We start from the raw sequence: 26797 nt of genomic DNA, 5'->3' as shown, positions 1-26797 counted from the left end.
CACTAACTTTAGTGCCACTGACAGCCTTTACCCACGTCCAGAATTTATTTAATTTTGCGAGAGGTCTTTTCATAAGATTCTGATACAGTAGTTGTTGAAGGCTTCAAATAGTGTGTTTTTGGCAGCCAATGTAGTTTTTTATACCGTCTCTATTAAGAGCCATATGCTTTGTATTATACCTATTGTCCAGAAGCCACAATTTCCTTAGAAGTTACTTGGCAGGGACTGTATACAGTAGGGGGTACCTCCCATCATGAAATGTTGTACTAGATACTTATCTATTATAGTGCTTTGTCAATTATCCTTCTAAATGTGAGCCACATTTCCTCGATATGTTCCTATGCAGAGCTAAATGTTTCAAGGGCCTCCTTGAGATATAATATGAATGCCTCTTTGTATAGTTTTCTGAATGTGTAAATCTTTCTGCTTTATTTTAGTTATCCTATATACTTTCATAATCATTGTTGATACAACTGCCTCATGGCCACTGATATCAGTTTCAATTTTGCCATTTTCAAAGATGTGAGATCTGTTTGTTGCCATTTGATCTAACAAATTTCTGCCATGAGTAGGCTTCTAAACCATCTGTTCCTGGTAGTTTTCAGAGGAATAATGTAGTATTCTTTCACAAGATGTCTTGTCATGCCCACTGCTTACAAAATTCAATTTTCCTATTTGATCGTTGTATGATTAAAGTCTCTTCCAGTGATGACATTGTAACTGAGGATCACATGTACTAGAGAGTTGAGGGTTTCTCTTAAGTTTTCAGTTACATCTTGGGGTGAACATGACAGTTGATAAAAGGACTCAGTTATAAGTTATGTCCACCCTTGATACTTAGTTTTACCCAAACAATCTCACATATTGATACTGCTTCAGTTTCTGTCTTGGTGGATTTCAGAATTTTGTATAGGCATAGGCCTGCTGCAGTGAATACACTACAGCATGTTGAATATCTCTTCAACATGCTGTTTGACTTATCCTTTGCTGTCTTTCTGTTCTTAATATTATGTGAGAGCTACTGCTTTTTCTCAGTACTTCAAACTGTGACACATTAACTAGTCCAATAATTGCATTTCATCCTAGAGTACAATAGTGACACTGATAATCAACTGGAATAAGGGAATATAAACTGAAAGATGCATCCAGGATACAGTAGGCCTAAATGTGCCTTGATTATTTATGTTTAGGCTCACTGTACTGGTGTTCAAAGAAATCATTGACTGTGTTAACTAAACATTTCAATGTGTTTATTAATGATCCAGACAGTTGTTTTATTAATGCTAAAAGTGTTTCATTTTTGTACATATAGTTGTAAATTTGTGTTTTTGGTAGAGAACTCCAGATTGTCACCTTTTTTTGGTGAAAATGGTATTTAAAGACCTGTTTGTGAGTTCATTTTGTAATGTAAATTTCAGTAGTGTGTCTGGAAACTAGTGATCTTCAAAGATCACCAAATAAGTAGCTCATTCACAGTGGAATACATTCTGACGTATGTGGAAAATGCCGAAAATGGCTTTAGCGATTCATCCGCAGATATTCTTAGGGTAGCGTACATCTTAAATTCAAAGGTCAGCTCAGAGTGATTACTAGTAACTGATTATTCACAAGTATTTGACTGAAGTTTTACGAATAAAGATGAGGCCTTCTCGGAACAGTGACTTAACTGAAATTTATTGAGGTTGATATACTGAGCTTCACCTGTTTCACATAGTCTTTTTATTAATTCCAAACCCTCGTTATTTCAGTCACACACACACACACACACACACACACACACACACACACACACACACACACAAAACACATACTGAAACTGCAGTATCTGCTATATTTTTGGACTCACCAAAGTTTTTGATGTCATGAACCATAAACTGATGATGATGATGATGAGGTCCCATACCATGAACTACTACTCTCAAAATGAGAACATGAAGGTGTCAGGGGACTGGGACACAAACAGATTCAGTCATTCCTGAACAACAGACAAAAAATAGTGGAACTTAAATATCAAGGAGGAAACAATATACATATGTAACAGACAGGGAAACATAATGTTAAGTATTGTGTGCCCTGAGGTTCCATTCTATATCTAATGTACCTACTACTTATAAATGACTTAAGAGTCAGCAACCCCTTCCCAGAAGTGTATAAAATTTGCAGATGACACCAACATTCTGATAAAATGAACAGGAGAATGAACTCAAACTATTCATGTTACACATAACTATCGGTTCTGCAGAAACAGCCTATCATATATGCAGAAAAGAGAGTAACTATACATTTAAATAGTGCACAAAAACTGCAAATAACTCAAGTCCCATCATAATGTTATCTGGCAAACAATTAGAAATTGTAAACAGCACTAAATTTCTTGGGACGTGGATCCAAGGAAACCTAAAGTGGGACATGCATTTAAGCTTCATCAATAAGAGACTGGGCACCATCTGCTATTGCATGAAAATTCTTACTGTGTGCATAACACAACAAGTGATAAAAATGTATATTACACACAAGTGGAACCACTTTTGAGGTATGGCATTATCTTTTGGTGCAATTCACCTGCCAGCAAAAGCTGCTTTATTGCCCAAAAAAGAATTATAAGGACCATATGATATGCAACTTCTAGAAGCTCATGCAGGCCACTATTTAAGAACCTACAAATTCTTCTGCTACCTTGCTTATACATTTTGGAAGTTCATGTTTCATTAAGAAAATGACAGACATGCAAAACATTGAAATAGTTCATAGGTACAATACTCCGTGGAAAATGGAACTGCATAGTGAATGCACAAAAACAAAACTTAAGACAAGATGGGCCTCTACTTGCAGGGAAAAAACTTTACAACAAGTTACCACAACACATTAAGAGAATAAAATTTAAGTAATTTTGAAGTGCCTCTAAAAGAATTATAGTGTTGATGAATATGTTCAAATCTTAAATGTTATAGAAAGTGTTGAAACTAGCTGCTCCTAAAATGTGGATGAGTTCCTGTAGAATACTTCAGTCAGTAGCATAATCAGTGTTAGTGTATGTCTTATAAATTGTAAAGATTTTCTAATCTTTAGATTTGTGTCTTTTGTACAAAGGTAAAAACAATAAATTATAGTCATGAAGATGCCACAAAACTGTAAACAGTACTCTTCCTTTTTAATTAATGAGATTAATTGATGTTGATTCATAAGAATAGTATCATGATTTAATGCAAATTTGTTTCCTTTTACTGAAAAAATGACTTTGTAAGCTATGATGAAGTAAGTGATGTAAAAATGGTAAAATCCTCTTCCTTTTTTTAGCTAGAAAACTGTTATAAGTCCTTGAGAAGAGCGTGAAGCAGTAAGCTATATGTATACATTTGCTTACAGTCTTATGTATGTAGACTTATTTATGTTGTAGTAGATAAACAATTCATAATCGTCATATTACTTCATATTGTCTCATCCCACAAAAATTTACTTGTCCAATATCAGTTTGTAACTGTAGAAAAATGATGAAATGGGCCAATAAAACAATTAATCAGTCAATCAATATGACGTGATAGTGTAATATGTAGGAATTACTGACTGATTTGGATTTCAGTTAAGTCATTGTTCCACAAAACGCCTCAATTGCTATTGAAATTTAACAGGATAGCAGGAAGAGAGACGGTTTGTCAGTTGCTGACTTGCTATCAGCGGACTTTGCCTGGTTGTTGATAATGGGAAAAAAGGGACTGGCCCAACGGGGTCACTTATTTGCTGTCATTGGTCCTTGTTGTTCAACTTTTGCCGCTAGATGGCAGGGAGTGCCGTTGTTGGTCCGAGGTGTAGGTGAGGTCTGATGTTGAAGCCGATGCCACAGAAGTGCTTTGCATTCTTTGGAAATTACAAATACATTATCACAGACCGCTGTTGTCGTGCAGAAAAAGACCTAAATAAGTTGGCTAATGGTTTTCAGTACAGTGCTCTGAAATAAACATGTTTCATTATTATTTTGTCTTTCCACCGATATAATAATATGCTGAAGCAGCTTGCTTCCAGGCTAGGAAGTACAGAACTTGTCTATCAAGGTATAGCTCGATCAAGTGAAAAGAGTATGTTCAGTGGCGCATTTTGGAAACGCTTGGTGTTCAGAACGTCTTTGTTTCGTATTCTTTTGCGCCGTTAACTTTTCTCCACAGAGGAAAGCATTACGGTTTGTTACAGGTTACGTTTATTGTTTGAATTTTCATTTGCCCTGAAGCACATTCCTGACGTCGTGTACATCTCTCCGAAGCACAACACGATGCAGTGCTGCCTTTTGCTTGATCTGGCCTATCAATTTCCCTTTTTATTTGCGACATTCGTAATTAGTAGGCCTATAGCATTAGGGCATATGGTGCTAACATTTCTAGTCTAAGATTCGTGTGTAAGGCCGTTACCTTTGCACCGAGTCAAAAGAGGATACGATGAATGAATGAATGGACAGCAAACTGACAACACGGAATAATATTTCCTTATTACTGAGCATTACCGGCACAACACTTACTAGCACCTGCGTAGAATATGTCGATAGTGGCCAACACGGAGAAAGAGGAGTAAATTTTGTTTTTCAGATGAAATTAAGATCTATCTCACGGATTTAAGTTGCTTATCGACAGTACTCCCCGAAATCCGACGTTGAAGGAATCTAGAGTATACCTCATCACTTCGCAGAAAACAATTAAAATCTAAGATATAGTTTCGTCAATTCCCAATCACACAAAATAGAGGCAGAGTTCCTCTCTGTTTAAGCCGGTTTCACATTTATAAATGACTGCTTTAATTCCAGACTCATTTCGGGGAAAAAAAAGCATGCAAACACTCCATAATAAGCTGCCCAAAGAGCTCAGTAAGTTGTAAAAGCTAGAACATGGACTTTCTTTAAAATTGCGAAATAATAATTAAAAATTCAATAATTGCTATCAGATATCTAGTACTTTAGCAACGAAACGAGGTTGCAGCAGACCTCTTCGAGTCGTAGCCAGATGCAGATATGCGTCATCGAAGCTCTGTGGGTCAAGGCCTGTTCATTGCCACCAGTCCTTGAACATTGTAAAGCTGGTCACGTTTTAATGATGACTGCTGGACGTAATTGTGAAATCCTCGTGACGAGGATCATGATATACAAATATAGCCTAGCATGTTGTATCATGGTTACATAGATATGCAGGACTGACATTCATTTCTCCAGTTGTTCTTAGTACGGGAATGGTTTGTTTCCAGCTACATAGATGCTGCGTTAAAAATATACAGGCAAAAGATAGTCATCTGGAAATCAAATTACTGTACTGTCAGCCTACAAGAAAAAATAGTTTATACTCAGTTTCAAAAAATAGTTCCTAATATTAAGAGAGAAGGAGGACATTACAGAAAATCACATTTTCCTTACGGTATATGTAAAGAGCTCGAAAATATGTTTACAGTGCTTAAATTCGCGAAAAGATGACGCAATTACAACTTCCTTGTCAAAAGTGCAGCATCCCATCAAGTCAGCAAATCTACTGAATTGAAAAGGCGTAGCTCTAATGAACTCTTACTGTTAGACAACTTTGGTGTTGTACTAGGATACGGCTAACACGAAATCCGCACAGCTACACAATGAGTGGAAAGGGAATAAGATATACTGTAAGCAGGACACAGAGAAAACCAAAGATGTTACTGTCATTTTCAATTTATCGTAGTGGACTCAGTACATCAAACCAGCAATATTCTCCATTTCGAAGTGCGGTTCTGGAGGGTCGAAAATAATTTCAGCTATCAGGGATATGCATGTTGATCTGGTATTCATGAGAGAATATAGCACATCCTTGGCCAGCAAAACCTCCCTTCAGTGACGCGGTTCGATGCATGGTTTGTGGTAAACACTCTGAACATACTAAATACGTAATATTCGTATTAAAGGAAACGTATTTACGCTGTATCAGGTGATAAAATAAAAAATTTAGATATCTGTGATAAGTATAATGTTAGAAATAGTGTGTACTGTTAGACACTATTCCTTCTGTTACCCGGGTTTGAGGACGTTGGAGCAACTGTGGCGGACTTGCTGCAGCAAGGTACGGCGTCGATGAAAGCTGGTCACGATACGTACGAACCGGGCGGCTGTGCCAAGCTGAAACACATCGTCGTTGGGTCAGCGACCTTTGATTATTATAAGAAAAAGATATTGTAGTGTATTGTATTGGAGAAAGAAAAATGAAAAGCTTTGTATGAGCTTAATTTCATGTATCAGATTATTGCCTGGTTGTCTTCGCAGCATTAAGTCGCACTCATACGTGTGAGCAACCGGAGTTTCTGTTCTTATGTAGACGATACAAATTTAATACGAAGAACGAATAAAAACTGAGCAGGAAATTGACGGTAATTTAAAGCCTGTATTGAGAAGTTACTTGTTGCAAGAGCGTTTGTGCTAGATGCTCATCGTGTTAAATCTTTTCCAGATCACTTTACTGGACAGAACCGAATCATTAATTAAGACTGAGAAAAAGGGAAGTGGACCATCTTCGAGACTGATGGTTTTCGATGAAGTAACTTTGGCATTTGAACACAGTGTTAATGTTCACGATCAATTTTGAAAGGCTAATACAAGCTATTTAAGTAATACAGAGTTTTTGAAAAGTGAAATTATGCCGTAATTTTTGACATTGTGTGCCAGTCAGCTCAGAGATATGAGTTGCGTAGGTGCGCTAATGACTGATTAGTTGCATGTGATAATATCGCTGGTCGTCTTAGCAACGGACGACAACAACGATATGTTGAGCTGCGTAAAATACGTTATTACTTAAGATTATGAGAAGATTTATCACAATAACGCAGTTAATGCCCGCTAGTCGTATTAAACAAGAACCAGCTAGGATAAAGTATTTCTTCGGAACAGGCGACGGTGATATCGATCCAATAGGTATTGGTGGAACATTTTGCAACATTCTCGTAAAATTAAGGCCTTTGCAGAAAAGCCTTATTAGCCGGTGTGAAGACTAGTTAGAACATTGAAAGACTGAACCCGTCAACATACAGCGTCAAAGCTGCTAATATCTTTAGAAACGTATTGTTTTTAACGAATTACACGGTCAGTTCGGTTGACGGACAGAGTGAAGAAATAGTATGTGCACGTCGACTCTCCCCAATATGCTGCCTTATGTTATAAGAACCAATCAACTTTCAGGAAGTACAGAAGGATACTCACGAAGTTGTATCAGTCAGCCGGCCCCACATATTTGCACAATCATTTTTTACTGGCACCATGTTTGGATAATCAATTTCCATAATGAATAAGGCAGCAAAAACGAAAGAAAAATTATTCATGTAACACTCAAAATCAAGGTTCATGAGTGTAGGCCTAATGTACTGCGCCTACCTTCCTCCTGAACATCGTTCGTTCCAAACATTGAAAATGCTGCCCTGCAACCTTGAGGTCTTCACGCAAACACACCGAGGCGTCAGTCAAAACTCTCCAAGGGCACTAGCGAAGAATCATATGTAGAATACTTAATGATTCACACAACGTGAACGCGTCTTAAAATGCGAACTGAAAAACTGCACTGGTGGCTATTAAAATTGTAACCGGAAAGAATCGCAAATAACGGAAGTTTACTTAATTTGCGTGTACTGTATAGTAGGAAGAAATATGTAAGTGGCCTAGTTCTATACAGAGAGTAAAGTAAACACCTGAAAGTCCATCTTCAAGGAAGGTAGCACTTTAGCTCCTAAAAGAAAGTGTGAAATTTAGTACACGAAGGGCCCCCCTCAGGCAGAAACAATGCCCCTATCCGCCAGGTCACATTATTATGCATATGTCCTAACGGAGTTATCTCGTTACTTTGTCATATTTGTTTCTGTTATGAACGCGTTCCTTCAATATTTTTGAGTTCCGTCTCTTTACATATTAGTCCCCTCATATTCTACGTAGAATTATCAAGTCTTTCTGCATTTCCAGGACTCCTGTCCCTTGTCACGCTTTGGTCGTTGTCATAATTTTTCTGAGAAAATTCACTTTGTGAAGAATCTGATAAACAATCCTCGTTAAGGGCTACCAAACCGTAGCTGTCAACAGCAAGGTTCTCAAATGTTAGGGCTCACAGCTCGGGGCCCTCTGGCTTGTTTGTGTTATATCAGCAATTCGTGCCTTAACCGTGGCTGACGAGTTCCATTCTCTTGAGGGCTATGTCATTAGAATTATGATTTAATGAGGCCTAGATGAAATGTTGAGAGACACATTTGGTCTGGCTCCTCCACAGTGCTTGGGTAAGCGATGTTTCGTGAAGGGCACGAGAATTGCAACAACTACCAAAGCATTTGTTTCTTTAGCATAATTTATAAAATACTCTCAATGATTTTGTAAACAGACATGAGAAAGTCTCTGAGTGCGTCTCGAGGGCTCACCAAATATGTATTCGCAAAAGGCAGTCAAAGTGGAGAACGTGTTTAGTTGCATATGCATATGGGAAAGGTTTTATGACATAAAATGTACTTTCATGTGCCGTTCACTGAATATAGAAAGGTTTATGACAGCTTTCGTCGTGAGATCCTGAATTTTATGTGGGGCGAATGTAATACACTCCTGGAAATTGAAATAAGAACACCGTGAATTCATTGTCCCAGGAAGGGGAAACTTTATTGACACATTCCTGGGGTCAGATACATCACATGATCACACTGACAGAACCACAGGCACATAGACACAGGCAACAGAGCATGCACAATGTCGGCACTAGTACAGTGTATATCCACCTTTCGCAGCAATGCAGGCTGCTATTCTCCCATGGAGACGATCGTAGAGATGCTGGATGTAGTCCTGTGGAACGGCTTGCCATGCCATTTCCACCTGGCGCCTCAGTTGGACCAGCGTTCGTGCTGGACGTGCAGACCGCGTGAGACGACGCTTCATCCAGTCCCAAACATGCTCAATGGGGGACAGATCCGGAGATCTTGCTGGCCAGGGTAGTTGACTTACACCTTCTAGAGCACGTTGGGTGGCACGGGATTCATGCGGACGTGCATGGTCCTGTTGGAACAGCAAGTTCCCTTGCCGGTCTAGGAATGGTAGAACGATGGGTTCGATGACGGTTTGGATGTACCGTGCACTATTCAGTGTCCCCTCGACGATCACCAGTGGTGTACGGCCAGTGTAGGAGATCGCTCCCCACACCATGATGCCGGGTGTTAACCCTGTGTGCCTCGGTCGTATGCAGTCCTGATTGTGGCGCTCACCTGCACGGCGCCAAACACGCATACGACCATCATTGGCACCAAGGCAGAAGCGGCTCTCATCGCTGAAGACGACACGTCTCCATTCGTCCCTCCATTCACGCCTGTCGCGACACCACTGGAGGCGGGCTGCACGATGTAGGGGCGTGAGCGGAAGACGGCCTAACGGTGTGCGGGACCGTAGCCCAGCTTCATGGAGACGGTTGCGAATGGTCCTCGCCGATACCCCAGGAGCAACAGTGTCCCTAATTAGCTGGGAAGTGGCGGTGCGGTCCCCTACGGCACTGCGTAGGATCCTACGGTCTTGGCGTGCATCCGTGCGTCGCTGCGGTCCGGTCCCAGGTCGACGGGCACGTGCACCTTCCGCCGACCACTGGCGACAACATCGATGTACTGTGGAGACCTCACGCCCCACGTGTTGAGCAATTCGGCGGTACGTCCACCCGGCCTCCCGCATGCCCACTATACGCCCTCGCTCAATGTCCGTCAACTGCACATACGGTTCACGTCCACGCTGTCGCGGCATGCTACCAGTGTTAAAGACTGCGATGGAGCTCCGTATGCCACGGCACACTGGCTGACACTGACGGCGGCGGTGCACAAATGCTGCGCAGTAGCGCCATTCGACGACCAACACCGCGGTTCCTGGTGTGTCCGCTGTGCCGTGCGTGTGATCATTGCTTGTACAGCCCCCTCGCAGTGTCCGGAGCAAGTATGGTGGGTCTGACACACCGGTGTCAATGTGTTCTTTTTTCCATTTCCAGGAGTGTACATCTAAAACGTTGATCAGGCTACCAAGAATATGGATGCATGGTTCAGTTACAGCAGAACTGGATGATGGAGAAATGTCTGAGAGAACTGAAGTGAAATGTGTGTACAGACAGACAGAACAGTTCAGATATAGCACTGGGTGGATCATCATATCTGCAGATGAATGACAGTGTAATGAATTAGAACTGGAGTGATTTGGGGAATGATAATCCTAATAAGATGTTGTGATGATGAACCAAGAATAACAAATGCATAATGAAAAACACTGTGTAAATGGAGCTGCGTACTACTGAAAGTAAGACGAAGTATGGATTGATGTCAATAATGTTGTAAGGAGAAGTCCTACTGACTGCAGTTTGATTAAATTTCACACCAGTGATGGAATTTCAGTTATCTGGAAAAACAGTTCACCACATGTGTGTCTGCTGGACAATATTCAAGACAGTTTGCAAAATACAGTTTGCTCCAACGCTGCGTCATACAAAAGAAAAGCGTTATTCACGCAGCAATACTTTAACGTTAAGTCAACTAAAAACGCCCCTGACGTTTTCGAAATAAGACTATGAGGAGAATCTATGGACCTGTTGAAGAGGAGACTGAAGACAGGGGACAAACAAACAAATGTCTGACGAATAGATATAGATTTATAAACTTCAAGCGAGTTAGTGAAATGACTGAGGCACTGACCTCGTATGTGGGAAATAGCTCCCAGTCCCCATTCTGAATTAAGTTTTTGGGGTGCTTCCGTTTGTTGTAAGGCAGGTGCTGGAACTGCGGAAACCCACCGATGCCATCTACCCCACTACCATTTCGCCTTTTTGTCTGAGAAGTCTCTGATTTGATGTGGATGAGGCAATGGATGCATAAAAAGGAAGAATGAACTCCAAATCCTCATACCGGCATCAAGATTTTTATTGAGTTTTCCGTAAATCACTGGGATTTTCTAGTAATCAGAATGAGGCACTTTTCACCCAAATGCCAGACGACGTGGTTCTGGGGTAGAAGGAGTTCCAATTGGAATATTTTGGAGGGGATTCGCAATTCCAGTATTTGCACTTCAACCAAGAGAAACCTCCTGAATCTTGGTCAGATCATGGGGTGGGAATTATTTTTAAATAATTCCAGGACAACAGAACAAGATAAATAAAGATGGCCAATCAGTTTCCCTGTCCTTGTCCAATCCGATTAGTTCAAATGGCTCTGAGCACCATGGGACAACTTCTGAGGTCATCAGTCCCCCAGAACTTAGAACTACTTAAACCTAACTAACCTAAGGACATCGCACACATCCATACCCGAGGCAGGATTCGAACCTGCGACCGTAGCGGTCGCGCGGTTCCAGACTGTAGGGCCTAGAACCGCTTGGCCACTCCGGCCGGCAATCCGATTAGTGCTGAGGTCCGAATGTACCAGATGTAGACGAGTTTTTATATTTTAATTTTCCTTCCCTTTTACGTATACAGCTGTTAAAGTTTTCGTAAAAATCAATTTAACATCTACAAGTTTTCAATTAAATTAGCGAGTACTGAAAGTGAGTAGGACTTTGTGTGTAGTAACGTCTGCAGGAAATATTCTGGACATGAAGAGGGGCTCGTTCACAGCCTGGACGCATGTGCTGTCAACAACAGCGCACCCGACACGATTCGAGAGTCCATGGATAGAACCGGCAAATCAAGGGAAGTTGAATAAGGCAAGACAGAAAGAGACTGAGCCCCCTCCCCATTAATAAAAACATAGAAGGAAGACTGATTTTCCTCAATGTAGGCGAAAGGGACTGGAAGAAACCATATGGTCCCTATTTACAGTACTGCAAATCATCGTTTACAGGCTTGTGTTCATAGCCGTAATGCTTAGTGAAATATTGATAATGGCCAGTGCACACTGCGATTTTATATCGTGTAAACTGTGATACTGTAAAAGTCATCCGAGTTTGTTGCTGTAGTTGCTCTTAAACCAACTGCAGGGCACATGTAGGCCTACGTCTCTAGTTTCCGCTAAATGCTTTTCAAATGACGTATTTTTCTGTACTTCAGTTTCTTGAATGCTATGCTAGAGTTAAATGGGCACGTGACCATCGCCATTGGACTTTGGTTCAATGGCAGGGCGTTGCATGGTCTGACGAATCCCGATATCTTTTTCATCATGCCGAAGGGAGGGCGCGAATCCGTCGTCTTCCAGGGAACAGCTCTTTTGACACCTGTACTGCAGGACGGAGACAAGCTGGCAGTGGCTCCATAATGCTCTGGGGAACATTCACGTGGACATCCATGGGTCCAGTGGAGCTCGTGCGAGACACCACGACGACCAAGGAGTACCGTACTCTGGTTGTAGACCCTGTACACCCCTTCATGACGATCATCTTCCGGATGGTAGCGGCATTTCTCAACATGATAATGCGCCATGTCACAAGGCCAGGAGAGTGAGGAGGGGTCTGAGGAACACAGTAACGAGTTCCAGTTGATATGCTGGCCCCCCAACTGGCCAGATTTAACCCGTTCAAACACATATGGGATGTGACCGAACGTGGCGTCAGAGCTCTTAGCCCCCCTCCCTTGAATCTACAGGAATTCGGTGATGTGTGTGTGTGTGTGTGTGTGTGTGTAGATGTGGTGGCAACACTCTCCGGCGACCTACCAAATCCTCAACGTTTCCATGCCACGACGTGTCACCGCTGCTTCTGTGCCAAAGGTGGACATACCGGCAATTAGGTTGGTGGGCATAATGTTCTGGCTGATCTTTGTGTATTGACTGGAGTATCTCACGGGCATCCTATTAGCATGTGCCCTGTCTCACTCAGAGCAGCGTCCATCTGTGTGACATAACCAAAAGTCTTCCAAATGGAGGCATATACCGTGAAGAAGAAACACGTTGCTTCTTTACTTGACTGGCTATGGAAAGAAGCAGAAATCTAGTATGGGAAAGATCCTCTGAAGAAGATATAATGCTATCATCGAGGAAGTACTGGCTGTTTATAATTAAAGTGCAGCTATTCATGGAGGTCCATTGTGGGCTGTAACTGTTGCACGGCAGAGAAACTTGGTAGATATGCGAATGGAAAAAAAATTAGTTCCAATTTTGCCCATCAGGTGGAAATCTGGCGCTGTATGGCATCTCGCCGACGTCTGCAGTGCTCATACAGAACAATAATCGTTACTAATAAAATCAACATTGGGCCTTTCCCAGTTGTTTGACCTTTTCTGCCCATGTCGAGTTCCTAATTCATAAAATATGGTAACATTTCTAATGTCCTCCTTGCATTCACAGCGCGAGAGTTGCACCTGGTGCCGAAAATCGGAACTTAAGTTTTTTCCAGAGTAAATCGGTTCCGCATTAACGCAGTAGAATATCTACCAAGTTTCGGTGCCATTCCATAATTACAGCCCACACTGGACTTTCGCCAGTAGTTTCACTTTAATTATAACCATCTACTGCAACACTATACGAATTGATATAGAAAGATGTGGTGAACAGCCTGGCGTAGAAGGGGAAAGTTATTTTCTTATTGGGCAATCATAAGACCATAAGCGATGAAGTTTCCGAAACTGTTCATTTAAAGTTCAGTAGCGTATGACTGAAGGGAACGAAATACATCTGAGTCTATTGGTTGAGTACAAGTAAAGAAAAGTTGGACAGGCAGGCACTGGAAGAAGGGATCGGTAAACAGAAGTAAAGAACAGAAACAGACTGATGAGGAATGTGTTAAGTCATCGGGAACTTATTATTACTACAAAGCCCAGAGCAGCAATTACAGGGGCTAAAACAGATATAGCAGTTTTCTGAGGATACTGATGATAGCAGATATGCTCAAACGAATAGTCAAGCACATAACTGCAGACTGGTGTCACACAAGTCAAATGAGTGGGAACTGTAACGGATAACGGTTTTTCGCTACTGCAAGCTAATAAGTAAACAGCAGAGCAGCGTTACAGTTGGCACGACGATCGTTCTGCAAGTTGAACTATTTGGAACTGCAGCGTGGCAGCGGTGTCGTCTGATAATACGATGGCCACTCCGCACTGTATCACTAACAGAAATAGCCATTCGTTGCATAACGAGGCACAGATACGCAGCAGGTGAATCCGCTTTGCCTTGGAAGGCAGAAGTGAGAAACATGGCTATCTTTTTAATTTGTTTCGGAATTCCTTGTTAACTGATGCATCGTTTCTAGCAAACGTAGTATTTAACCATTATCTTTTGGTGCACTATCTTTTGTCAACTACCAGCCCAAGCACCAAATAAATTTATTTAAGCGTCGCAGTTGTCTTTGATTGCTAATAAACTAAACGAAATATTAAAATCGAACTGCTATACCTCGGAAATAAAATATAACAGTCTGAGAAACAGAAAGCGAAACACTGCTCAGTTCGTGGTAAAATTTACGGGAAAGGACAGTTATAGCTGAACCAGTATCTACAAAAAGTTTCAGTTTATTAAACTAAAGAATATTAATAAACATCAGAACAGCAAATGTTGCACTAGATAGACTCCATCATGAACACCATTACAAACAGAGGGAAAAATGAACGTAACATTTCGATAAATGAAGTGCGTAATGAGGAGAAAATTAAATAGTTGTGGTTAAAAATCTGCAGAAATCCTTACTAGAAAAGGAGACTGGTTGCTGGACGCGAGGTAAGCCACCCACGATTAATTAGTCTGGCAATAAAGAGGAACTTTATCTGGAGGAAATAAGCATATATTATGAAGAAACTTTAATGTAGCATGTATGTAGAAATTGTTGGTGGAACTGGAGAGACTGATGTCTACAACAAACAAGTAGGTAAGAAAACGATGTATGTTTCAATATATACCGTCATCACTAATTTGACTTCATTAGATAGTAGAAAGGAGGATATACTAAACATGTTTTCAGCACATGAAGAAATCATACAAAAAGAGTGAAAGAATCAGTGCTAACCAGGAGAAATAGTATATACTGCTGAAGAGAGAGAGAAAAAAATATTCAGAGTGTGATGAGAAACCACAGCCGGTGTACCGTCTCATAAATAAAAACCATAGAGAATACAAATCAGCAAATGGAAGACAGCAAAGAGTAAAGTAAGAAAAGAGGTTGAAAAAAATGAGCATTGGTGTGATCATTTCAGTGTATGACTAGGTTAAACATGGATCTTGCTAAATAAAGAGTAAATATATTGATTTCACGTAAAAAAACAGATGACCAACGTATAACACAAAGGAAACACTAAACAGTGGGAAAGCATACCTCCCCACGTTCAACGGAAAATGCTACTGACTAGCACGGACAAAATAGTGTTTACTTCGCGCATGTTTGAAACAGAAGTTGCTAGGACTGGACGAGGCTAATTTTCGTTTATGAAAACGAGACCGAAAAAAGTAAGTTAGTTGTTCATTATTTCAAAAGCAGGCTAATCACCACTACTGTGTATATACACTCCTGGAAATGGAAAAAAGAACACATTGACACCGGTGTGTCAGACCCACCATACTTGCTCCGGACACTGCGAGAGGGCTGTACAAGCAATGATCACACGCACGGCACAGCGGACACACCAGGAACCGCGGTGTTGGCCGTCGAATGGCGCTAGCTGCGCAGCATTTGTGCACCGCCGCCGTCAGTGTCAGCCAGTTTGCCGTGGCATACGGAGCTCCATCGCAGTCTTTAACACTGGTAGCATGCCGCGACAGCGTGGACGTGAACCGTATGTGCAGTTGACGGACTTTGAGCGAGGGCGTATAGTGGGCATGCGGGAGGCCGGGTGGACGTACCGCCGAATTGCTCAACACGTGGGGCGTGAGGTCTCCACAGTACATCGATGTTGTCGCCAGTGGTCGGCGGAAGGTGCACGTGCCCGTCGACCAGGGACCGGACCGCAGCGACGCACGGATGCACGCCAAGACCGTAGGATCCTACGCAGTGCCGTAGGGGACCGCACCGCCACTTCCCAGCAAATTAGGGACACTGTTGCTCCTGGGGTATCGGCGAGGACCATTCGCAACCGTCTCCATGAAGCTGGGCTACGGTACCGCACACCGTTAGGCCGTCTTCCGCTCACGCCCCAACATCGTGCAGCCCGCCTCCAGTGGTGTCGCGACAGGCGTGAATGGAGGGACGAATGGAGACGTGTCGTCTTCAGCGATGAGAGTCGCTTCTGCCTTGGTGCCAATGATGGTCGTATGCGTGTTTGGCGCCGTGCAGGTGAGCGCCACAATCAGGACTGCATACGACCGAGGCACACAGGGCCAACACCCGGCATCATGGTGTGGGGAGCGATCTCCTACACTGGCCGTACACCACTGGTGATCGTCGAGGGGACACTGAATAGTGCACGGTACATCCAAACCGTCATCGAACCCATCGTTCTACCATTCCTAGACCGGCAAGGGAACTTGCTGTCCCAACAGGACAATGCACGTCCGCATGTATCCCGTGCCACCCAACGTGCTCTAGAAGGTGTAAGTCAACTACCCTGGCCAGCAAGATCTCCGGATCTGTCCCCCATTGAGCATGTTTGGGACTGGATGAAGCGTCGTCTCACGCGGTCTGCACGTCCAGCACGAACGCTGGTCCAACTGTGGCGTCAGGTGGAAATGGCATGGCAAGCCGTTCCACAGGACTACATCTAGCATCTCTACGATCGTCTCCATGGGAGAATAGCAGCCTGCATTGCTGCGAAAGGTGGATATACACTGTACTAGTGCTGACACTGTGCATGCTCTGTTGCCTGTGTCTATGTGCCTGTGGTTCTGTCAGTGTGATCATGTGATGTATCTGACCCCAGGAATGTGTCAATAAAGTTTCCCCTTCCTGGGACAATGAATTCACGGTGTTCTTATTTCAATTTCCAGGAGTGTATTTATCCAACTGGGAGACAAGACGGTCAATATCTTCATGGAAAAATGTTTGCAGTTGCGTAAGGACCATGATTGCAGCCAGTCATGTACTTTGCACCTCTTAGCCGTAGCAAATCGACGGGTAGGAATATCTTTCTTCAGGGCTCCAAAAATATCGAGATAGCTTGAGGAGAGATAGGGACTGTATAGAGGACGTGTAAGGGCTTCACGGCGAAACTTCTGCAGCGTACTCGACACAGTCTTGTCAACATGCTGACAAGCCAACAGTTATGACGATTCCCTTTTAGTAATAAACAGTTATCTTACTTTTTTTCATCTGTCTTGTTTTCATTTGACTGTCCCTTCTAGTCTCCGGGAGTTGCAGCAAATATAATTCTACCTAAGCCGACAAATCATGGAAACCCATTACATTTTCAAAATAACTATTATTTTCACACGTCCAAAATACACACATAAAAAAAAGTTTTGCATCACCTCGGTTCCGAGAGTTCCCGAACGTGTACAGAAAATTGGAATAGAGATCAACATAAACATCATTTCCGCCCTTTTTATTGCTCATGAAAACCACACATTGCGTGTTGTACCACTATACAGCGAGACCTTCAGAGGTGGTGGTTCAAACTGCTGTACACACAGGTACCTCTAATACCCAGTAGCACGTACTCTTGCATTGCTGCATGCCTTTCTGTATTCGTCGTGGCATACTATCTACAAGTTCATCAAGGCACTGGCCAGTCTAGTCGTGCGATGTCGTTATCCTGAAGGAAGTAATCACAAGATGTGCCCGATGGGGGCGCGAATTGTCTCCTCCATGAAGACGAATGCCTCGCCAGTATGCTGTCGATATTGTTGCACTATCGGTTGGAGGATGGCATTCTCGTATCGTACAGCCGTTACGTCGCCTTCCATGACCATCAGCGGCGTTACGTCGGCCCTACACAATGCCACCCCAAAACAGCAGGGAACCTCCACCTTGCTGCACTCGCTGGACAGTGTGTCTAAGGCGTCCAGTCTGACCGGGTTGTCTCCAAACACGTCTCCGACGATTGTCTGGTTGAAGGCATACGCGACGCTCATCGGTAAAGAGAACGTGATGGCAATCCTGAGCGGTCCATTCGGAATGTTGTTGGGCCCATCTGTACCGCGCTGCATGGTGTCGTGGTTGCAAAGATGGGCCTCGCCATGGGCGTCGGGAGTGAAGTTGCGCATCATGCAGCCTATTGCGCACATCGTAAGGTCCGGTATGATTCCTTACTGGTTCTAGATGATTTTATGTTGGTATTAACGTTACTTTTACCTGTGGTAATGTCCTTTGTTTGTGTAAAAATCAAGTTAGATATTAAGCTGTAGGGCTTGGTGTTCAAAACAACATTGTTTTACTAGATAATAGTGCTCAGAAAAATTAATTAAAATCGCATAATCTAGAAAAATGAGCTCACCTGAGCAATTCCGACCTTTTAGTCGCGCGAACAGAACAGTGAAAGAAGGCTGTGCGGTATTTATAGTTGCAGCAGACCGGGAAGGAGATGTCAGAAATTTGGAGACAGTGTGAATAAACTGAATGGACACAAACGTTATTAAAACACTATGTTTAAAACTAAATAAAATAAGCAATTACATAACAAAGAACATGTAAAAACTGAAGCTGGCCACTCTTGTTATTTCGACTATACTGTGAAACGTGAAATAATGCGAACGAGAAGCTGAGAACATGAGTCAATGAAAAGGGACGTTAACAGTGTCAAAGCTCACAGAGTAGGCGATATTCCCGTGATCGACAGGAAAAAAGAACATTAAAATATGTTAATTACAACAGATTATGCCTGCTTCGCTGGGTAGTAAAGTGTTTGCCTAGCATGCAGCGGGCCCGGGCTCGATTCCCGGCCGAATTGAAGATTTTCACCGCTCGTGGACTGGGTATTGTGTAGTCGTCATCATCATTTTATCATCACCGACGCGCAAGTCAGCCTATGTGGCCTCACCTGCAATAAGATTTGCAACATGGCGGCCGAACTTCCCCGGTTGGGGCCTCCAACAGAGCCACACGATTATTCCATTTCATTTCAACTACAATAGAAAGTTTTCGGTTACTACCGAAGTTGATGATGTTAGTTATTAATCTGAGATTAAGAAGACGGGTGAAAGAAAATGGACGTAGCGCAGCGCTGAACAGTAAAAATAGAGTGACCTGACAATTTTCGAAAAATAGAATTGTAATATATTTAATCCAAACCAAGTAAAACTAAACAAAAAGAGCAAGTCACACATACAGCTACATCTACGTGATTACTCTGCTATTCACAATAAAGTGCCTGGCAGAGGGTTCAAAGAACCACCTACAAGCTGTCTCTCTACCGTTCTACTTTCGAACGGCGCGCGGGAAAAACGAGCACTTAAATTTTTCTGTGCGAGCCCTGATTTCTCTTATTTTATGGCGATGATTTCTCCCTATGTAGGTGGGTGCCAACAGAATGTTTTCGCAACCGGAGGGGAAAACTGGTGACTGAAATTTCATGAGAAGATCCCGTCGCAATGAAAAACGTCTTTGTTTTAATGGTTGCCACTCCAATTCACGTATCATGTATGTGACACTATCTCCCCTATTTCGCGATAATACAAAACGAGCCGCCCTTCTTTGTACTTTTTCGATGTCATCCGTCAGTCCCACCTGATGCGGATCCCACACCGCACAGCAATACTCCAGAATAGGGCGAACAAACGTGGTGTAAGCAGTCTCTTTAGTAAACCTGTTGCACCTTGCAAGTGTTCTGACAATGAATCGCAGTCTTTGGTTTGCTCTACCCACAATATTATCTATGTGGTCGCTCCATTTTAGGTTATTTGTAATTGTAATCCCTAAGTATTTAATTGCCTTCAGATGTGTGTGACTTACCACGTTATCGAAATTTTGCGGATTTCTTTTAGTACTCATGTGAATAACTTCACACTTTTCTTTATTCAGGGTCAATTGCCACTTTTCGCACCATACAGATATCTTATCTAATTCATTTTGCAAATCGTTTGGATCATCTGATGACTTTACAAGGCGGTAAATGACAGCATCATTTGCAAACAATCTAAGACGGCTACTCAGATTTTCTCCTATGTCGTTAATATACACTCCTGGAAATTGAAATAAGAACACCGTGAATTCATTGTCCCAGGAAGGGGAAACTTTATTGACACATTCCTGAGGTCAGATACATCACATGATCACACTGACAGAACCACAGGCACATAAGACACAGACAACAGAGCATGCACAATGTCGGCACTAGTACAGTGTATATCCACCTTTCGCAGCAATGCAGGCTGCTATTCTCCCATGGAGACGATCGTAGAGATGCTGGATGTAGTCCTGTGGAACGGCTTGCCATGCCATTTCCACCTGGCGCTTCAGTTGGACCAGCGTTCGTGCTGGACGTGCAGACCGCGTGAGACGACGCTTCATCCAGTCGCAAACATGCTCAATGGGGGACAGATCCGGAGATCTTGCTGGCCAGGGTAGTTGACTTACACCTTCTAGAGCACGTTGGGTGGCACGGGATACATGCGGACGTGCATTGTCCTGTTGGAACAGCAAGTTCCCTTGCCGGTCTAGGAATGGTAGAACGATGGGTTCGATGACGGTTTGGATGTACCGTGCACTATTCAGTGTCCCCTCGACGATCACCAGTGGTGTACGGCCAGTGTAGGAGATCGCTCCCCACACCATGATGCCGGGTGTTGGCCCTGTGTGCCTCGGTCGTATGCAGTCCTGATTGTGGCGCTCACCTGCACGGCGCTAAACACGCATACGACCATCATTGGCACCAAGGCAGAAGCGACTCTCATCGCTGAAGACGACACGTCTCCATTCGTCCCTCCATTCACGCCTGTCGCGACACCACTGGAGGCGGGCTGCACGATGTTGGGGCGTGAGCGGAAGACGGCCTAACGGTGTGCGGGACCGTAGCCCAGCTTCATGGAGACGGTTGCGAATGGTCCTCGCCGATACCCCAGGAGCAACAGTGTCCCTAATTTGCTGGGAAGTGGCGGTGCGGTCCCCTACGGCACTGCGTAGGATGCTACGGTCTGGGCGTGCATCCGTGCGTCGCTGCGGTCCGGTTCCAGGTCGACGGGCACGTGCACCTTCCGCCGACCACTGGCGACAACATCGATGTACTGTGGAGACCTCACGCCCCACGTGTTGAGCAATTCGGCGGTACGTCCACCCGGCCTCCCGCATGCCCACTATACGCCCTCGCTCAAAGTCCGTCAACTGCACATACGGTTCACGTCCACGCTGTCGCGGCATGCTACCAGTGTTAAAGAATGCGATGGAGCTCCGTATGCCACGGCAAACTGGCTAGCGCCATTCGACGGCCAACACCGCGGTTCCTGGTGTGTCCGCTGTGCCGTGCGTGTGATCATTGCTTGTACAGCCCTCTCGCAGTGTCCGGAGCAAGTATGGTGGGTCTGACACACCGGTGTCAATGTGTTCTTTTTTCCATTTCCAGGAGTGTAGATCAGAAACAATGAATTACTTAAACTTGTTATTGGGGAGTGCTACACTGTTTGACAGTTACTGAGGAGCAACTGACACTCGCTAAGAAAAGCTGTCAACTGTTAAAGAACACACGACCAATGATAGTAAAAGGAAATGTGTAGAAGCCTGTGCACGAACGCTCTGTACGCATTCTGCAGTTCATGCAGTATGGTGTTTACGAAGGCTGTTGTGGAACCGATTAGTGCGACATTCCATGTCGTATGGCAATATATCAGCAAGACGTAATTTGAGTGCTTACGATCGTGGACTAGTAATTGGGCGGCTCGAAGCCTGTCAAACTGTCACTATTCTGGTCACAGTAACGGCTGTGTCCAGGAGTGTAATATAGCGATTGAAAATGGCCGCTGAAGGTGAAAATTCTATGCCAGTGGTCGTAGATGGACTACCAAGCCGTAAGAGGATCGAACGTAGCCCCAGTTGCGAAAAGGAACTGACGTTTCACTCCTAGGCAGCTCGGTGCAGACCTTGCAGTCGCTACCGGTATACGTTTCTCTGTCAGAACCATTTCGCGGCTATTAAATCAGGTTGGTTTCTCTGCTCGGAAGCCTGTTCACTGCATCCCACTTCAACCCCATCAACGCCGAGAAAGAGTTCGCTGGTGTAGCGAGCATGTTGGCTACCATCAGCAACAGTGCTCCTGAGTGATGTTCTCCGACGAACCCCGTTTCACAGTGGCAAGTGATTCTGGTCACCAGTTAGTGTGGAGAGGGAGGGGAACACGTTACACACTACAGAATGTTCATGAACGTCATCGGTATGGCCTAGGCGTTATGGTGTTGGCAGACATTATGTGCAATGACCGAACACTGTTGCATATCATTGTGTGAGATACCATTACAGCACAGCGATAATGTAGGTAGACCATTCTGGATCACGCCCGTTTGTTGAAGGGCATAGTAGGTCCCGAATTTCTGTTTATGGACGACAATGCCGGCGCACACAGGACAGATGAGGTGGCGAACACACCGGAAAGCTAATGTATTGAACGTATGTAGTGGCCTGCATACTCCTCGGATCTAACTCCTATAGTACGTGCCTGGGATGTTCTTGGCAGACGCGTTTTTCAAAGAACACTTCCTCTCCGAACCGCGCAAGAACTGAAAACCGCCTTGAGAGAGGAGTGGGGTAGTATCCTCCAAGGACTCCTCAAAAGTTTGGCAGCGAGCGAGAATAACAGGTGCAAAATGTGCATTAGTGCCCGAGGAGAGCACATTTCTTACTGGGCATCCGAGATCGACTTTATTGTTGGGAATCCGGCCTGTCACCGAGCGAGGTGGCGCAGTGGTTAGCACACTGGACTCGCATTCGGGAGGACGACGGTTCAATCCCGCGTCCAGCCATCCTGATTTAGGTTTTCCGTGATTTCCCTAAATCGCTTCACGCAAATGCCGCATGGTTCCTTTGTAAGGGCACGGCCGACTTCCTTTCCTAATTCGATGAGACCGATGACCTCGCAGTTTGGTCTCCTCCCCAAATCAACCCAACCCTCTGACCTGTCAGATATGAACATTATTTGTGTCTGTTATCCTGCTTTCCCACGTGGTGAAACGTGTACTGTTTTTTGTTGGAAATATTCCACTCCACCTATATTACGTATGTACTGTGTTTCATGTCGTCCGTCATTGCCTGTGATTATTCCTGTCCACCAACAATGTCTCTGTTTGTAAACAGTTGTAAAGCAGTGTAGAAAACAAAACAGAAGAACGGAAGATTAGGCTTTAACTCCTTGTCGGTGGCGAGGTCATCACAGATGAGTCATGCTTGTCTTGCACAATGAAGGAAACTGGCTGTACCAGTTTTTAAACGGAGTGTCTTGTTATCGCCTTTGAGCTACAAAGGAAAAACGCATTAGTCCTAAATCACCGTGGTCAAATGGAGATTTGAACGCGGCTACAGAAACTGTGCCAGCTCGCTAAATTAGAAAACAAGAAGTTCAAAAATGGTTCAAATGGCTCTTAGTCCAGTCAAATTGCAGAAATACCTTGCAAAAGGTGGGGTAGAAGAGTTTATTTTTTCAACTCGTTCATATGGTTGGAAATATTAGAAAACCGAGTTTTGCCAACAAAATTTCGCTTGGGAAAACTTTCTGCAGTCAAAAAACTTGGAAAACTTCGGCCTTTTCCCGTTTTTTCAAAATATCTCAGTTTCATTTGCTCCTATCGCTTTAACGTCTATCTTCTTTTTTAAAGAGCACAAAATTCTCTACAAATTTGATTGCCATTTTTTTCTACTCCCAATATCCAAGGCGCTACAGCGCCTCAAAAAATACCAATTTTTCAAATTTTGAGCATAGTGGCAAGATACCTTATTTTTTAACACTATTTTTTCAGTTTCTGTTTGTGTAGTATAAATACATTATACATCATGTTATATGTTGGAATTTACCACCTCATTTTCAAGTATTCAATTTCTCTGTATGCAACGTGATGATTGCTGGGCATCCAACTATTGTGATTCTTACATCACTACCTGAAGTTCACTATGGGCCACCTTAGCCCTGGTATATGTAAAACTATAAATATAAAAATACATCATTAAGAGACATAGACGCACACACACACACACACACACACACACACACACACACACACACACACACAAAATAAATTGTCTCAGGAAACTGAACTATTATTAGCTGCAATAGGCAACCTAATTAGGTAGGTAATTATTCTTGTGTATAAAAGCCACATAGTTGACATTAAAAATAAATAGCTTCATTACAATTAAAATGCACTGTCAGTTACTAAAAAATGTTGACAGTTTTGGGTGTGTAATACTTGTAATATCACACATTAGCGCACTTGAGACAGATATGAGCATCACTTCCAACGTTTTGATGGGCCAGGTTCCTCAGTGTCACCAGAAATACCTTGAGTTACGGATTCAGGGTCTGTACCTATAGTTGATCCCAGATTGACCTCTTCTTTAAGCAGCGAGTCAGCCTCAGCAAGTTCGTTGATTTCGTCAGCGGTTTCCTCAACATCCTCCATAACATCTTCTTCACTGATTGATATAAAATGGCTCTGAGCACTATGCGACTTAACTTCTGAGGTCATCAGTCGCCAAGAACTTAGAACTAATTAAATCTAACTAACCTAAGGACATCACACACATCCATGCCCGAGGCAGGATTCGAACCTGCGACCGTAGCGGTCACGCGGTTCCAGACTGAAGCGCCTTTAACCGCACGGCCACACCGGCCGGCGATTGACATAAAAATTTTGGGATGTTTTCACAGTTGACCCCAATACGTTTCTTGCAATTTGAAGAACATTTCAAACCCGCTTTTCTGCAGGAGCACGCTCCGCCACAGTTCAGCTTACATGAGCATGAAACAATGTGAAGAAGTGCTTCAGGTGCTGGGTCTTGGCTCATTATAACAGGTATTGGACCGTGGTCACTGTGATTCCAGCCCCATTTCTCAGGAAGTTTCCAGTTTCCCATCCCACTTTGGACTTGTTGGTAAGTCCGCAACGAATGATGTTGTGCAGCATCTAGGGTAGGTGGCAATCGTGCAAGATTCAGTTTGCTTTTTGTGGCAGGCTTGGCGAATAGCTGGTACCGCAAATGGTCTAGTGTGTGGGAACTGCTGACACCTCCACTATACAATGCGATAGTAACCTGTTTCGTTGCTGTTATTATTTCTTCACAGGTAGCATGTGGTTTATTGAATGTGCAAAGCGCTGAGGTTAGGTGTTCATTTTTCGCAACAATATTGCAGCACTTAATTTTTCCTTGACCAAAAAAAGCGGATGTTGTATCACATCCGCTAAAGGCGTGAGTGAACAGAATATATTCACTGCCAAACTTGTAAGATGCAGTGGAAAACCACTTGTCTTCTGCATTTCCTCTTCCTGGCTTTAAGAAAAATAAGTTTTCAATGCCTTGACCCAAACCGGTCATGAGCACAAGCAGGTCAACATTATCTCCTACAATGACAACACTTCCAAAATCTTTGGTTCTTGAAATGACAGATGTTACAATCATAACGTCAGCATCTTCTTGTGGTTGGTGCACTTCAACGCTACACTCCAGAAATTCCTTTTTAAGAAGTGTGATCAAACGCATCTTGTTTCGTTCGTTGTACAAGAATTTGTCCTGAGGGACTTAGTTCACCATCTCTGATTCAAAAAAATGTCTCTGAGCACTATGGGACTCAACTGCTGTGGTCATAAGTCCCCTAGAACTTAGAACTACTTAAACCTAACTAACCTAAGGACATCACACACATCCATGCCCGAGGCAGGATTCGAACCTGCGACCGTAGCGGTCGTGCGGTTCCAGACTGTAGCGCCTTTAACCGCGCGGCCACTCCGGCCGGCCATCTCTGATTCAACCACAACGTCAACCGAAGAATGTTTTTTGGACCTACGAATCCTCTCAGAACTCTTTGTGCTACATTTGTCTCCCTAACATGGATACCCATAAAATACAATAGCAAATTGAGATCCAAATTGACGTTGCAGGTAAGAAACATAGCTTTGGGCTATGGACTTGAAGCAAACATTTCGAGTCCAAGTCACTTTGTGGATAAGGTACCCTCCATCAAAATTTCGTTTGGCATATGGTAGTCATAACTGCTTGGTTAAAAAGTCATCAGAATTCCCTTTTGCACATAAGAAGCATTTCTCTTTGAACTTGAACTGACCTTTTTCCTGCGACCGACGTAGGACGCCTGTTGGTTCCTGAGGATGTCGAAGGCTAGCTGATATCATTCTCTCATTAATGTACTTCTTGTAGCATGCTTCATGCACCATCACTTCACTGAGCGTTTTTTATTTTTTCAAAAAACGGGTGTGAGCAGACTCCCTGCGTTTAGCACTACAAACGATAAGTGTGCTCAGTCCTTTCTTTTTCCCACCACTCACCACAGTTTTTTCGCAAATGAAACACAAATTCATGTCAGACATACTCATTTTGAGCACCACAACATATACTGAATGGAAGCGACTCCAAACTGTAGGACCCTTATTGTTGTGTGCTAATAGCTGTCAGCGCGCTGTGAACAATCACTAGAGATAATTGCCTTCCGCCCGCCAAAGAATAAATACGCTTTTGTCCGCTAAAGAACAATTCCTACATACTTTTTTCTTATAACAGATCATTAACGTCAATCAACTGTAGAAAATGTACGGCACCTGCATGCAATCGTATTACATATTGTAACACAAATAAACTTCACGCAATCCGACGTGAATGTGTTCGTAATTACTGAATATGATGCTGTTTGTCCTTACTGAATATGATGCTGTTTGTCCTGGCCCTGCAGCAGTGTGAGATGGTAAATTCCAATGAACAACATGATGAGTAATATATTTATACCACACAAATAGAAACTAAAATAACAGTGTTCAAAAATTACACTCCTGGAAATGGAAAAAAGAACACATTGACACCGGTGTGTTAGACCCACCATACTTGCTCCGGACACTGCGA

At 43.4% G+C, this 26797-nt stretch overlaps 1 protein-coding gene across 1 annotated transcript in view; it reads right to left on the bottom strand.

The window, feature by feature from the left end:
• Positions 1 to 26118, bottom strand: part of LOC124595119 — a 379626-nt gene extending 353508 nt beyond the window's left edge. Inside the window, exons 1-2 of the mRNA XM_047133719.1 lie at positions 26010 to 26118; positions 6009 to 6112 (exon numbers count right to left, since the gene is read on the bottom strand). Coding sequence (XP_046989675.1) covers positions 6009 to 6112; positions 26010 to 26118 — 213 coding nt within the window. The remainder of the gene's footprint in view (positions 1 to 6008; positions 6113 to 26009) is intronic.
• Between the last annotated feature and the right edge of the window lie 679 nt (positions 26119 to 26797).

Source organism: Schistocerca americana, chromosome 1, assembly GCF_021461395.2.
Source record: "Schistocerca americana isolate TAMUIC-IGC-003095 chromosome 1, iqSchAmer2.1, whole genome shotgun sequence".
Taxonomy (NCBI): Eukaryota; Metazoa; Arthropoda; class Insecta; order Orthoptera; family Acrididae; genus Schistocerca; species Schistocerca americana.
This window is presented reverse-complemented; position numbering and strand designations above follow the sequence as displayed.